This window comes from Eublepharis macularius, chromosome 11 (genome assembly GCF_028583425.1).
Source record: "Eublepharis macularius isolate TG4126 chromosome 11, MPM_Emac_v1.0, whole genome shotgun sequence".
NCBI classification, from domain to species: Eukaryota; Metazoa; Chordata; class Lepidosauria; order Squamata; family Eublepharidae; genus Eublepharis; species Eublepharis macularius.
The window spans coordinates 46,760,906-46,776,769 of NC_072800.1; the positions used below are offsets into that span (position 1 = coordinate 46,760,906).

The 15,864-nt window shown below is 43.0% G+C and overlaps 1 protein-coding gene across 1 annotated transcript in view; it reads right to left on the minus strand.

The window, feature by feature from the left end:
• Window positions 1-1,807: 1,807 nt before the first annotated feature.
• WIPF3 (WAS/WASL interacting protein family member 3) overlaps window positions 1,808-15,864 on the minus strand; it is a gene marked incomplete at its 5' end in the record, with an annotated part of 31,073 nt that continues 17,016 nt past the window's right edge. Inside the window, 7 exon segments of the mRNA XM_054990935.1 lie at window positions 1,808-4,428; window positions 5,030-5,131; window positions 6,084-6,221; window positions 8,008-8,137; window positions 8,139-8,749; window positions 10,109-10,240; window positions 11,540-11,672. Of these exon segments, the coding sequence (XP_054846910.1) occupies window positions 4,388-4,428; window positions 5,030-5,131; window positions 6,084-6,221; window positions 8,008-8,137; window positions 8,139-8,749; window positions 10,109-10,240; window positions 11,540-11,672 (1,287 nt within the window).

A 15,864-nucleotide genomic window follows, 5' to 3' on the forward strand; every position in this document is an offset into this window, starting at 1 on the left:
CAAGGTCTTTGCAACCATATGGGGGCAGGCAATAAAGAGATCTCTTATGTAAAATAAAGGCTTGTTTTGTGTAGTTTCTTTGCAGCTGGTATCTGATATTTCATGTATGCTGAAAAGCTGGTCATGATGCCTCCCCAAGGGGTGTGTCAAAATGTATGTAATTGAATCAGAATTTGTAAATCTCATGGAAAATAGTATGAGTTTGCAGTCATCTCAGTGGGAATTGTGTATTAGTTGGATAATGCTAATTGATAAAACTAATAAAATTCTGCATAAAGTGAACACCTTAGTGGCTGAATAATACCTGAAATGTTTTGGGGCAGTGTTTCCTTTTGCTTTTCTCCCCCCCCCTTTTTTTCTCAAAAAAAAGAAGAAGAGGTTATAACCTGCCCCTCCTGCTTTTGATTCCAGTGAAGAATAAAACTTAAAAGATAAAATTAAATGCTCACAATGAAGCCAGAAAGTACTTTAATATGTAAACTAACAAAGAATTGACTGATGGACACTGGCTAATATGGCTTTTAGAAGGAATTAGTCACATTAATGAAAAATGAGACTACACTGGTTATTAGCCCAGATGGATAAGTAGAACTTCCATGTTCAGAGGCAGTATGCCATTGAGTACTGATTGCTAGAGACAACGGAGGGAGAGCGGTTGCCATATTACAATGGTTATGGACTTTGTGGAGTCCTCTTGTTGGCTATGAGGAAGATGGCCTACATCAGCCTGTCCTAGATACAGCTCTTAAATTCTTAATCCACTCCAAAGCATATTGTATTTTTACCATACCTGCAAGGTCATGCAAGAGAAAAAAAAAGAACTTTACAAATGAGTGTGTTACAAGATAATTTAATATGCCAATCCAAACAAAAGCACTTTTCTGACATAGAGGCTCCACTACAGAAGGGGGAAAAATCACCCTACATTGAAATCATACTGTTGATAGAATATTTTGTAAGAAGAGCACAGCCCCTGTAAAGGATTTTATAATTTGCATTTTAAAAGATGATATATGAATTTTCTGATATTTTGACAGGTGCTTTCAGACTGTCATTTTTAAGAACTCCTTATTCTCCTCTGTGCCTCATACAAAACAAACAAATTCCAGAGGTCAGGGGCCATGACAGCTATAAAGAGGTACCCTTAGTTCAATGAGAGTTTAAGCAACGTCTTGTCCAATAGATTATCATACTTCCCAATCTCTCTTTTCTTTGTATTAAGTAACACCTTTGGTTTTTATAGCTCCTGCTCACCTGAGAAAGAAGCACCTCAGTACCATTTTTGCAAAGTGATGGAGATACAGGTGGAGTGTAGTTCTTGATTTCTAACTAGAAATGATGCTAAACCTCCAATCTTATGCTCCAGTAAGATGTTACATTGCTTTTTAAAAATTTCACTGAAAAACCACTGCCAGCAGTAAGTTTGAAAAAAAAAATGGTGTTCAGGTAACTGCCATAAAGGCAGGAGCAACACTTGGAACTGGATGGGGGCAAGGGAAGGAACTGAAGGAGGCTGGACAGCTGCCCCTCTTGGCAGCTCTTAGCTGCCTATGCTGCCATCTTGTGACTCTACTCCACCTTTTGGACACCTGGGGAGATATGGTCAGGAAGCGTCCCTCTGTTCCATGCCAGCCCTTTAAAGGAGAAGGGCCAGAGGTAAGTCAGCAGCTTTAAACTGAAATCTTCGCTAAGCACATTCGAGTCATTCTGGGCATTCCTAACCTCCCAAGGTTTCCCAGGTGCTAGCCCATTTCAGAGACATTTGTGCATCAATATATAGTGTCCTCCTGCTTGGCCAATGGCAAGGCCAATGGCTTTAAAGCCCAATGTGTTTCTTAAAGAATCTTACATGGCCTTGAGGACTGGCGTCACAGTGTGCCCAGCAGACCTGACCACAGGTGCCCCTTGCCCTATGCACTTTCATGTCATCTCCAGTCCACTCTGGTTAGAGAATGCCATTCTAAGTGCAAAGCAAAGCTTTTCAATCTGCTGTTTGCCTGGCTTTGGGGCACTCAAGGCTAGTAAGTTGGTGGCCACCTCTTACTCAGAAATTTCTGGGCAGGCTCTTTCCCATGATGATGTGCAGTTCATTGATAATGGTCTGGTCCCCTAAATCCAGAGATCTAAAAGAGATCAGCTGGGGCAAGGGAGTATAGTTCAGGTAACCAAGTCTTTTTGCTGTTTGCCTAGGTGGTGAATGCAGGACCAGAATCCCTTACTAGACTCCAGTCTTCACAGGGTTTCATGCTGCACTGACTACCATGCCTTCAGCCCTCAGAATTTGGGACACAGAATGGCATGAGCACTTTGGGAGCTGCTTGGAGCTTACCCAGTGCCAGGGCCACTGGGTATCTGTGTACCAGCCCTTACCAAGTGTTTTGTATACCACAGCCACCCAGATGCTATCATTCAGTTGTACAAGAACAACATATAATGGACTGGCCTAACCCTGTGGTGTGGGCTGACCTGGAGACATGCCTGCAGACGTTTCTGAGTGTTCAGCTCATCTGGTCTGAGCTGGTACATAGATAGGACTGACGGTATGTCAAACCCCAAAAGTATTGATGATGAAGGAAGGTCAGTGAGGCAGGGAAGAGCTGTGGCTCAGTGGAAGAGCCTCTGCATACAATCCCTGGCATTTCCAGTTAAAAGGACCAGGTAGGAGGTGATATAAATATTTCCGGAGAGCTGTTGCTAAAGTAAACAATACTGACTTTGATGGACTAATGGTCTGATTCAGTAAAAGGCAGCTTCGTATGTGTTCAAGGCATGAGCCTTTGTCCATCAAGGGAGGGGAATAATTGAGCACTGAGGCGTTTCCTGTAAGTGGGGCAGTCTGTCTAGAGACAGACTGGTGCAGATGTTGCAGATTCCTTTGGTCTGGCAGCAGAGTCAGAAAATAGTACAGACCCAGGTATGCAGGGGTGGGCTCCCTATATAATCCAAAAGGGAGAGGGGTCCGCTTAAGGGATTTAGGGGCAAATAGCATGGTGGCCACACTGCCAAGAGGCTGGTGACGGGCATGAATAACAGCATCTGCTGCTTCTCACCTTATAACTGGTTCTCTTTACCTGCTTATCCCTAACTCGTGTGTCGTGGCAGGGCTTCACCTGATTTGTCAGGTCAGTCATGCTGACCTGACAAATCTATAATCAATTAAGTTCTGGCCTGATTTTCCCACTCTGGTGATTCTGTGTCATCCTTCTCTACTGGATGATCATCACTCCAGGCACAAGGAGAAAGTGTTTAAACCCTTTCTTGTCTGGCCAATTTCTCCCTAAATACTTCCCCTTGCTCCTTTTCTATCTACAGGGCAGGGGAAGAGACTGGTATCTAAGCAGCATGAGTGGAACAACCAAGATGGATGCAGACAAAATGCCAGTTTCCCAAGCTTTCGTTTAAAAAATACAGATGTTTGGAAACTTCTGCCTTGTAAATTCCAGTTTGGGACAAAGGGATTGCTGAGGAGTGACATGTTTGAAGTTTATCTCATTTTATAGTCACCGCAGAATATACTGTGTAGGTTAATGACCCAACTGCTTAGCTTAGGGAAGAAAGCGAGCATTAGATTTCTACAATTCTGCATCTGTGTCTGAAGCTCTGAAAGGAACTTCAAAATGAAAGGCAGAAAGACTGGGAGAGTATAAATGGGAGCCTTCAGGTCTTCTAGAAGGTATCAATTTCCAGTTAAATGTGGCCAACCAATACAGCTTGGATGGCAGCTCTTATTCCAATAAAGAGTGCATCTGTGCACCTCTATAAATTATAGAACTTTGTTGGTATCCAGTGACCACAAAAGTTTTAAAAAACTGAATAATATATAGAATTTCCTTAACAGTGGCAAAGCCTCTTAAGAAATCTGGATTTGGACTGTAAAATTCTTAAGAGATATTCCCCCCACAACACCAAAACTTATATAGGTGGAAATACAACACGTTCACTTTGGAAATATAGTGCATTTCTTGTTGAACACATCCAGCGTTAGAAGTGGATGATATAAGCAGGAACTTTAGCTATTGTTATCTATGGCAAACTTAATTTCATTCGGCACACTATAAATGATATGCCAGAAGGAACTGTGCCATATAGAGTTGGTCTCTTAAACTACAAAAATTAAGCGTTCCATTGACACTAAACAGGCCAATTCTAAAGCAACAGAAAGACACAGTACTATGTTTCGAACCCTTGCACATAGTTTGTGCATCACCATTCCATCTGGATATCATCATCCAGCATTTTCCAACTGCTGAGTACCACATGTGGGTCCTTCATGCAGCACTAGTGTGGCTTGCGTGTATCATCAAGATTATCAAAACAAGCTCTAATGTTTTATAATATTGCTGTTGATCCTTCTTGCTGTGCTGAGTCAGTGACACGGGGGGTCTTCTCATCTCACTTGTGTTCTTAAGGGCGGGTTATTGGTGTTATCTGTAAAAATTAAGGGTTGGCTAGTTATAAAACCTTTACACCAGGAAATCATTGCACAGAAATCAATGAAACATTCTGCACAGCTTTCCAACATGCAGGCAGAGCCCAACATTGCAGACTGACAGTGCAATGCACAAGCCACTTAAGATTAAGATTAGCATCCCTCTATTTAAACCCTGTGTTAAGTGCCTTTGATTTAGTGAGCCAGGTACCTTAGCTGTGACGCTTGAATTGATCCGGGTGCAAAAAACTCATTAATTTGGTATGTGGGGAACATCTGTCTCGCCACGCAGTCCCATTATAAAAAAAATGATATGCCACGTCTTCTGGTATGGTAAATTGTGATGTTACATAACCCCAGTCATGTCTCTGCCAGTCCCCCTACTCTCAGCCTAAGCTTGTACCTTCACAATAATTTTGTGATAGTTACTGTTGTACTGCAGCAACAGTGATTATTACTGGCAGCCTTCTCGTATCACCAAACACTATTTCAGGATTCTTAATGTAGTTAGAATCTCGGGCAATAATTTTTAAGTGAAGGACAAACAAGTGATTTAATTCTCCTTAAATGGTTGTATAGTACTAGGAGTTTCCCACTTACCTTTAGCTTCTTGGCTAGGATAGATTTTCTGAAATGGCTTAAACTCATCTGGAGGAGGGAATTCTTCCACCGGATGGAAAGTAAACTTAGCCTCAAAATCATCTGAAGAGTTAAAAGGAAAACAAAAGCTCAGATCAGGCAAAGAAATTATAACTAAATTCTTGACAACCCATCCTAGATATGTGACAGGAATTACAGAAAAATGGTACAGGAAAAGTCATGGAAGCCCCCCTTCTGCCTACCCTCCTCCAGATTAGCCATTTCACCTCTGGAGTCCCAACCCACAATTAATCAAGTCAGATACTTGGATGCTCACAATTCATCTTAAAAAGAGAATTTTAGAACAATTTGTCTAATATTTGGGGTTTAGGATGACAGCAGATAGTTGGGAGCAGGGAAACTGGTCAGCACTGAAAAATGATGGGTGGTTTGGGCAGGCAGGCAGGCAGGCAGGCTCCTGACAGGATTTGCTGCCCTGCTAAATCAGTTGGTGGACTCCTGTACTCTTGTGAGGCTTGGCCGGGGCCTACAAGCCCAGGCTGCAAGGGCCAGCTGATCATTTTTCAGTGCTTGCCTGGTAAGCCCTTCTGCCTGTGACTCAGCTGTTAGCAGACTAACAGCTGACAGTTACCTATCAGAGCACAAAACTACCCTTCACTGGAAATAATAAGGACATCATTTGGCGCTACTGCCCCCATTATTTCTGATAGCTCCAATAGTCCACTTGACTATCTGCTGTTAGTTGGCATCAGCTGTTAGCCAGGAATTCTAGTCCTTTTGAAATTTAAAGTTGTAAGAGATGTTAACTAACAACTATCCGAGAGGGCCAGCTTCCTCCCTCTCCTTCCCTTCTTCCTTGCTTCTGCTGCTTTGGAGGGTGGGAGGGAGGAAATCAGGAAAATGGTTGTGGACCCCCCCCACCCCATCCTGAAATTAATGAAGTTCCAGAACTTTGTGGTAATGAAATGCACGCCATCCCCAAAATCTGGATCTGAATTTAACACATTTTTTTTAAGTATGCACCCCTACCCAGGAGTAAATTTTGAGAAGTTACCACTTATGTGCACAGTCCCATTCCTAAACGCTGGGGAAAGATCATGGGTAACTGTTGAGATTTGGGCATACTGGCATTTGCTTGAGAGTTCAGTCGTTGGAGACCTTGCAGGAGGTACTGGTGGTGTCATCAGCTTTCCTAAGGAGGAGAGAGACGGACAGCAAACATTAGGAAAAGGAATCAATACATCAAGCCACATACCAAATAAGAATTCCAAGAATTTGGGCATCATGTTTTAAAGCTGAGCCCATCTACAGATTCATAATTTTTTTACTTCGTTTATATCCTGCCTTTCTCCCCAAAGCAGCTTACAACATTCTCCTCCCCTCCATTTTTCCTCCTAACAAAATGAGGTACATTAGTCTGAGAGTATATAACTGGCCCAAGGTTACCCAGTGAGCTTCCATGGCAGAACAGGGAATCAAAACTGGGTTGCCTTGATCTGTCACTAACCTCTACATTACACTACCTCTCCCAAACTACTAACCCCAAACTATAGTCCTAATGAGATGGTAGCACTTTAAACCACAGGTGAATACTGCATATGGTTGTCAGATCCCTTGGGCTTGAAACTTGAGGGATGGGGGAATTGTGTGTGGAAGTGCTGGAGGGGGACTTACTTTGTGCAAGCATGCACCGGAGCACTTCCACATCATGACAGGAATGACATCATTCCCAGCCAACATGGAAGCTATGGATAATGTGTGGGCCTCAAACACTAGATAAAAGTTGGCCTCAAACACTAGATCAGGAGTTCGCATTGTGCCTACTAGTACCTTTCCTGGTGTCTGCCAAGTGTTTCTAGAAAGTGGGTGGGGCTCTTGACAAGCATGACTTCTGATTTGCCACTGGAGATTTGAGTCACTGTGCAAATTTTTAAAAACACTGCGTTGGCAGAAGCTGCTTCCACAGCCCAAGGATCTTCACTGTATGACTGAACATAAGCTATAGCAGTCATTTTGGGGTTGGCTCCGCCACCCTTCAGCAACCCTTTTGTTGCACCCACTACACTGTGTCAGAGCCTGCAGGCTCAAAAAGGTTGGGGACTCTTGCACAAGACTGAGGACTGATTTTTATCAAATCGGTCCCACATGCAGCCCGTCACTTTTGCGTCATGCCGAGAATGATATCATTGCAAGGGTGACAAAGAAGTTCTCCAGAGTGCGCTGTGGAGGTTCTAGGCCCATTCCTGTGCAGTCTCCCCACTCACTGGCCAGGTGAGAGGTGGTGAAGGAGCAGAAGCTGGAAGTGGGAGATCTCCCAGCCTCACCGGGGGACTGGTAACCTTAGTACTGCAAGTTTAAAGGCACACAGTATTTTAAAAATAAATTTAGAAAAATTAGATCATGGTGGAGAAAGGTATCTAATTCTCTTATTTATTGTACTTGTATTTCAGTGGAGGAGGAGAAGGAGATATCAAACACGCTAGTTTATTATTGTTCTATTATGGTGATTTTTCAGTTTTGCTGTAAGCAAAAACTAGGAAAAAACCAGGGAAATCCTGATATACTGTATACATATAATTGTTTCTTTTTTCTTTTTTTTTTAGCAAAAGAGATCTTTCAAACTTCTCTCACCACCCCACCTCGATTTTTATATAAGTCTGTCTTTTCAACGTTGCTCCCATTCCATTCCAAGACTTTGAACTCCTCTACAAAATGAGGGTTTAGGAAAAGAACACACGTCTGATTTTGCTGAAACTGAGCAGGCTTTGCAAATAATAATATTAGAGTTAAGAGTAAACTTGGAGCAGCATAATTTTCACTCTAGGAGGAAATCCACGTATATTGCAACATAAAAACTGAAAAAAGCAGGACACTTGCTGAAGTCAAGGGAGAGGGGGCAAAGAATTAAGACCCATAGCACTGAGTAGGATAAAAGGTAACACATCATTGTAGGACTGGTCCAAGAAAGCAGTTCTTACCTCCGCCTCTGCCTTGCCGTCTCTTCTGTATTACAACAGCTTGTTGTGGGCCAGGAGGAGTAGGGGGGAGAGGCAAGGATTGAATGGTGGGCTTCTGTAACTGGGACTGCACTGCCAGGGACTTGGGGGGGTAGTGGAGGAAGAGCATCCTGGCTGTTGTTTGAGGTGTTGCTAGAGGTTGGTGAAGGTGGCGATGGCAAAGATGTCCTGCGTGAGGAAAAAGTAGAAGGAGGCAGCGCTGGAGGAGGTGGTGGCGGTGGCATGGGTGGGGGGTTAATTCTTAGATCCAGCTGAGAGGAAGAAGGGCTGGGAGACTCACTTGTTCTCCCCAGAAGACCACAAGGCGGCACAAGAGGCAAGGGAGGAGAGAGGACCCGTGAAGGGGATGCTTGCATTTTAAGTGGCTTGTCACTTTGTGGAGGAGGAGGAGGAGCAGTGTTTGGGGAGGTTGGTTTGTCAGGACTACCCACAGTGGGAGGGGGGAGAAGAGGGGGAGGGGGGAAGATAAGTGAAGGTTTGCTGGAGGGAAGTGGAGGTAATGGTGGTGGGGGAGGAGGAGCTGGGACAGTGGGACGGGGTGGCATCACTCGTTGGGCCCCGGATATTTCCAACTGATCTGCTGACTTTGGGCTCTCAGGTGCTGTTTGAAGGTTGCTGCTGGCTTTCCCATTACTGTTCAATGAACCTGGAGACTTTGGAGGAGGAGATGTTTTCACTCCCTGAGCCTGTCCAGTCCTATGCCCTGAAAATACCAACCGAAAACTTCAGGAGGCAGAAAATAATATGCTCTTACATCCAAATTTTATATCAGGTTTCTAAAATAAGTAGCTCAAGGATAAAAAAATAATATGGATGGAAGTTGACTAGGAATTTCCCTACTTGCCTTTTGATAAGTAGAGAAACAGTTACCTTCCAATGAATTCCCATTGCCTGCTGCTCCAATGGTGTAGTGGAAGTGGTGACACAGTCACCGGAAATCCTTAAATTATGTTTAGTTTGACCCACAGAAATCCACAGCTCTGACACAACTGACTACAGTAATAGCTCTTGTATGTCTCTCTACAGTGTGCAGAGGTAAGAGTTAAGCCATGAGACAGCTGCCAAATCTAGCAGCTGGAGGTAGATTAAGGTGCTATATGCACTGTGATCTCCTCCATCCTCAATGCTACTAGGTTCTTAGTTTGCCTTTTTTATAATGTTGCTCACATGAATTTCCCTCCTTTGCCATATTTCCATACTTTCCCCCTTAAATTCTTGCTGTCTTGGACTGAAAAAGACAGAGAACATCTCTACATTTCAATAGAGAAGCTATCACCAGGCATAGAAGGTTCTTACTAAGAAAATTCACGGTACAGAAACTGCCAAAGTAGGTTAGCAAGACTCAAGTCCAGTGGCACCTTAAAGATCAACAAGATTTCCAGAGTATAAGCTTTCAAGAGTCAAAGCTCCCTTTGTCAGAAAGGGGATTGTCATACAGTGTTGTGCTAACTAGATTTCATCTTCTTTAAACCAAGCCATACAATCACAGGTAGATTAATTAGTATTTCCCCCAACCTGCATCTGTATGCAATGGCAGGGGAATTGTTTTTAAAGATTTATACCTTGCAAAATTCAGCCTAGAAGGCATTTAGATGACTTTCAATATAACATTAAGACAACATTGAATCATTTTATGGCTATTTTTAGGGTGCTAGATGGTTGTTTTAAGCTATTTTTATGCCCCTGGCTTGTTAATAATGGATTGTTTTGATTTTTTTATCTCTATAATTTATAATGTTTTTATGATATTGTTTTCACTAGTAATCTGCCTCAAGAAGGGCTCAGCAGAGGCAAATAAATTGCCTAAATAAAATAAATAGACATGCAAACTATGTAATAAAAACATCAAATATAATAAACATTAATCATAAAGATGGCAGTCTATGTCAAAATACTAGAGTTTCTGAGCTATGAACATTTAGGAATGGTAGAATGGGTTTAGACAGAGTAAAAAAGCAGAGGGACCCCTAAAATAAAAGTTTAGGGGAAAATAAACGTTTTTACCTGGCGTCTAAAAGGAAATAGATGTAGTGCCAGGCCTTAACTAGAAAAATATTTTTACCTGTCAAATCTCTTTGGCCCACTGGTCTTAGAACAGGAAAACCATCAGCAAAAAGGTTTCCTAATGCCTGAGGAACATCACTTCTGCCCAGTCCTAGCCCTGCTCCTTCTCTGCTGGGCCTTCTTCTAGAGTCTGTAATGAAAAAGGGACATTAATGATATTTCTACCAAGGTTCAGGAATTGTGTGTGTAAAGTGCCATCAAGTTGCAGCTGACTTATGGTTACCCCATAGGGTTTTCAAGGCAAAAGATAAATACAGGGAATCATTTTTGCCTTACCTTTCTCTAATACGGTGGTAGAGAGTGCCCTCAAGTCATAGCTGATTTATGGCGACACCTGCTGGGGTTTTCAAGGCAAGAGACTAATAGAGGTGGTTTGCCATTACCTGGCTCTGCAACCCTGGTCTTTGTTGGAGGTCTCCCATCCAATTACTAACCAAGACCAACCCTGCTTAGCTTCTGAGATCTGATGATATCAGGCTCACCTGGGCTATCCAGGTCAGAGCTTCTCTAATACAATTGCTAGTATATATACTATTGCAACAGCAGTAATACTATAACATCCTAAAGTATAGCACCCTACAAATAAAAGTAGGAAAATGTCATCATATGGTCTTTCTCCAATGATAAATTGGTAAAAACAACCCGATATTTAAGTCATCTGCTAGCCCACAATGGGTTAGTGCTTACTTTAGAGAACAACAAAGATAACTTGAGCTGGTTTTGTAACCATGGCTACAAATTTTTTCAATCATAAAATACTGCTGACAGAATGTTAGAAAAATGCAGCATCTCCACAAGTATTATTATATCTGCTTCCTGCACAAAAAGTGAATTGTGTCTTAGATCAACATCCTATTTGTAGCTTTACATGAAAGAGTCAACATCTCTCAGAAACCTGAAGTATCTGGTAACAAAATCCAAAGTGCTTAGGTACAGGTGGGCAATGGACAGAAAACCAAGGAGCAGTACTGATTTTTTTATTAAAGACTAGCTTAGTTTAAGGGAAATTAATCACATGCCATTGTCAAATAAAATCAGTTTTGTAAAAGAATATGGATAAAAAGTACAAAAATAGAGCAAACATACGATCACTTAGGCAAATGGGAGACCAGTCAGGGTTATTAAAGCATACACTGTTATTACAAAAAGGAACATGTCAGGATCCAAATTCATTTTCTCTTTGGAAACAATCAGGGAAAAGGAGCAGCAGACACATGACAGACAGAAACCCACAAGGAAGTTACATTAATTCTAGTGGGCAGGCTCTTTCCACTGAAAAAAATGGAATTGGTCACATTTACCTCATACAGAAACCGCCAAATTTAAATTATTATTTAATTGATGTGACTGTGCCTTCTACCAAAGAATTTACAATCTAAACATTGTTGAGTACCCACTGTTTTGCGAAATCCCAAAGCCAAAGACTTACTTTCAATCTGAGGTGCACTTCGGTCATTGGTCTGCACTACCTTTCTTAAGCGAGTGCCTCTCTGGATCTGAGCTAACAAAGCGCTCCGACTTTTGGAATCCTCATTTTTTGGCTTGGGTGGCTCAGGGCTTGCCTGAAAAATAGAGAGTGAGAGTCAATGAAGCCAGAAAAAAAAGTACAAGGATAAAGGGGAAGTGACCAAAATACTCTTATGGTTGGATCCAGAGTGAGGACCCTATAAATATCCTCAATATTTCCAGCTCCCCACCCTCAACAGCCATTCCTGAGGTCACAGGACCTATGTGGAGAAATAGCCATATGGGTTGGAAGGCTGCAGTGGGGAGGGGGTGTGAGTTAAACCATCCCCTTCTTCTTCATTAGTGAATCACTGCTGATGCAAGTAATAGAACGGAGCAATTCTGTCCTCTTCCCCTGTAATGGAATGGGCATTAAATGCAATGATTACCAAATGCTGCATCCAGAGAGAGGAAAGTAAAGAGTTCAAACAACGGCATGAAGGGAGGGTGATTGGCATGCTGCTCCCCCCTCTCTGTGATTGGCCAGGGAAAAGGTAACAAATTGGTGCTGACAGGATTGTCAGGGGAGAGACAAAGCTTGGAATCTGACCAGGAAGGGTCAGACTAAGAGCCAAGCTACAAGTGACGCCTGACACAGGTTGGACACTTGTCAGCTTCCCTCAAGTTTTGATGGGAAATGTAGGCATCCTGGTTTTACAGCTTGGCTCTCCCTTACAGCTGCAAGACCAGGATGCCTACATTTCCCATCAAAACTTGAGGGAAGCTGACAAGTGTCCAACCTGTGTCAGGCGTCACTTGTAGCTTGGCTCTGAGATTCCTCTGTGTGAGGAAAAAGAGGGAAAAATTGCCCTATCTCTGACAGCTTAAGATTGATGAAAAGCTTTTAGCTGATGAACCAAAGTGGGGAAGCCAGCACTAATTTTACTCAGACAAGATAGTACTGGGTTGGCAAAGGAAGTGGGTAGTAAGGAGACTCCCCTACAGCCAAGAGAACAGGGTTATGTCTTTTGGATAAGAATAATTCCTGCCCAATGTCTGGAAAGGGTTTTTTAGCTCTGTGGAGTAACCTGGGTCTGGAGTAAAAGGAGAAGAGTGCTGTGTTAAAGTCTGAACATCTAAGCTGTGAAGTGAAATCAATGAAGGAATTTGGGTTAAAGTAACTTAAATCTGCAACTACCAATCTCTCACTTTTAGGAACTGTATATAGTTGAAACTAAGCATTAAGAAGACTATTGTGCCTCATACTAGTGAAGTATTCTGTTCAACAAACAACATTTACCCCAGCTTTCCTTTCTCTGCCTCTCTACATACCAACCCTGCCTGTTGAATAAATCTGCTGTTACCTTTTTGAACTTTAGCCTCTAGTGCCATTTCATTTAAAAAAAACACGGGCCTCTGCTTTTCCTCTACTTAATCTTGGACTAGGTAATAAACAAACTATCTATACGTTCTTGAAGTGTGAGACAAAAGGAATTCTAAATTACACCCATCTACATGCTACCAAAGGCTTCCCAGCACCAGCAAACAACCTTGTTGGTTTTGGAGGGAAAATCTACCTCACAGTGGGGAAGAGTAGGACGGCACGCTATATCCCCCTTCTCTGTGCAGCCTCCCAATTTGCATGGCTATTAATTTACATGGGCCCCATGACTCTGGGAATGAACTTTTCCAGGGTCGGAAATGGATGATGAGGTGGAAGAGAAATAGCAACATTAATTTTCACTTTCTAATTCAACATGTAATTATTCAGAACAATAAACTGCAAGCTGCACATGAGCGTACCACAATCTCCCATATTGCAGTTTGTGCAGCTGGTTCAGGGCAACCAAGGAAGCACTCACACAGCTAGGATTCTTCATTTTGCATTAATCACTGCTGCAAATGCAGAGGTATGCTCATTTAAGTAGACTATACACACAGTACTTTCTGCACATTTTCCTCCATTAACCACCAATTTTCCTGCAACCTGCTGCATGACCAGGTTTTTTTTTAAAAAAAATAGTTATTGCTATACCATTTCCCTTTTTTTAAAAAAAGCAAGTTGTATAATGGCCAGGAAAATGGCAGCCTCAAGGGACTGACAGAAGATGTGTGAAGGACCTTGAAAATGTCTCTTCCCCATTCAGATCATCTGGAATGATATACCTGGGCAGTGCTCTTCCCAAAGAAGTTTTGGGAAAGAGCAAACTGAGGATGAGGAAAGGATGACTGGGCTGCTAACCTGCCTTATAAAAATGCATGTTCTCTTTCTGCCACACTCAATCCTATCAGCAGATGTGGGAGAATTCTCTTCACACAGCTGCAACACAGGTTTCTTGAAAGCAGTCCTATGCCACCTTCTATTTCTCTGACAGTGAATTTGTTGATAAGAAGGAATGTCCTTAATGAGGAAGCAAACCATAACAGCTCATGACTCTTAGTCATCTGACAGAGAAGTAGCCTGAAGGTAGAGCTGTCCTGGATGATCTTATTATGCAGAAAGCACCCGAAATAAACCTAACAAATTAAATGCACCCTTCTCTCATTCTTCCCATGGCCATTCTGAACAATGGTTTCAGACTGTGGATCAAAAATTCCACACAATGGGATAATATACCAATAGGGGGTATTTTTCTACAAGCCTGAGAGAAACCCTCTTGGCAGCAATTTGGGGAGTTACCAGGCTACCCCTAATCAACACTGTTGGGGTTCCAAGCCTTAGTTAGTGACAGCATACAGCGATCAAACAACTTAAAAAGGCCAAAAATAGGAGGAAGGGAAAGTAAAGCTGGAGGAGGGAGAAGTAGAAAAGGGAAAGTTGACAATGGGGAGGGAACAGAAAAAGGTGGGTGGGGGAGGCAAGGAGATGCTGCCAGGAGAAGAAACCAGAAAAGGCACGGGAGCGAGAGAGACAGCAGGAAAGGGGAAGAGTTGCCAGGAGAGGGAAAGTTGTAGATGGTTGGGGAGAAAAGCAACAGGTTAGTGGACAGGTGAGACAGAAAGGGGAGAAGCTGCAGACATTGCCAGAGACAGGCAAAGAGGAAAAGCATGAGGGAGAATGAGGAAATAAGTTCCCTACCATGAGTCCTCACAAGTCCTCCACGTATTACTTGCTAATTTACTTACAAATCTTTGCATTTTTATAAAAGTAGAGCTAGGCTGACCTGTACATTCATGCACAGGTAGTGGAGGAAAATCATGAGCAAAACTCATTTTCTTAAGTCAGCTGCACATAGAATTAGGGATCCATGAGTGGATTCCCTGATGTGTAGTTCAAATCTTTAAAAACAGCTGTTGAATGTTTCCCTCTGAGGGCCAAGCTACAAGTGACGAATGACACAGGTTGGACACTTGTCAGCTTCCCTCAAGTTTTGATGGGAAATGTAGGCATCTTGGTCTTGCAGCTTGGCTCTCCAACTGCTGTCCAATGGACTTTTCAACTGTCACTTGTCCAACATTCTGCCAAGCTGCCTACATTTCCCATCAAAACTTGAGGGAAGCTGACAAGTGTCCAACCTGTGTCATTCGTCACTTGTATCTTGGCCCTGAGTTGGACTGGGAAATAGGCAAGAGGACTGCTTCACTATGCAACTTCACTGAATAGAAACCATCTCCTGTTATATGCTATTAGGCTCTTGATGGAGAAAGGACATGAAAAGAGAGGGTGTTCCTCCTGTGCACCCATGACACCCTTTCCCCAGGTCTGGGATCCAGGGGACCTGGCAACCCCACCTCTCCTCCATTTTTTCCTCCCAACAACCCTGTGAGGTAGATTAGACTGTGTGTGTGTGACTGGCCCAAGGTCACAGTGAGCACCATAGCAGAACTGGGATTCAAACCTAAGTCTCCTAGATGCTAGTCTGAAACTGTAACCACTACACCACACTAGTTTTCATGGGGTGGCTGCTGTTGAACAGCAGCAAGCAGCCAGGCCAGGGTGAGTCATGCAAGCTGTGTGGTATTAAGTCACCCCAGTAGTCACTGCCATGTCTGGCCCAAATGACTCTTCCTTCAGGAAAAGAGCTATGGAAATGGCCCTGCTCCTCACTCTGTTTTTTACTGATGAAAATCAAACCTTAAAGGCTGGCAGCACTGCTGTGGGTGGTTGCCTAGCAACAACCATTGAGGGCATTTACAGGTGCTGTGTCCCAGTGTTTTATCCTTCTATATAAAAGGCAAGCTATATTGCTGATGACGCACTTCTTATCCTGGTGCTCCTGCGCAGGAGCACCAGGATAAAAAGTGCATCGTGGCCAATATAGCCTCCAGAGGGCACCATGGTGGCAGGAAGGCCAGGCGAGGTGGGCT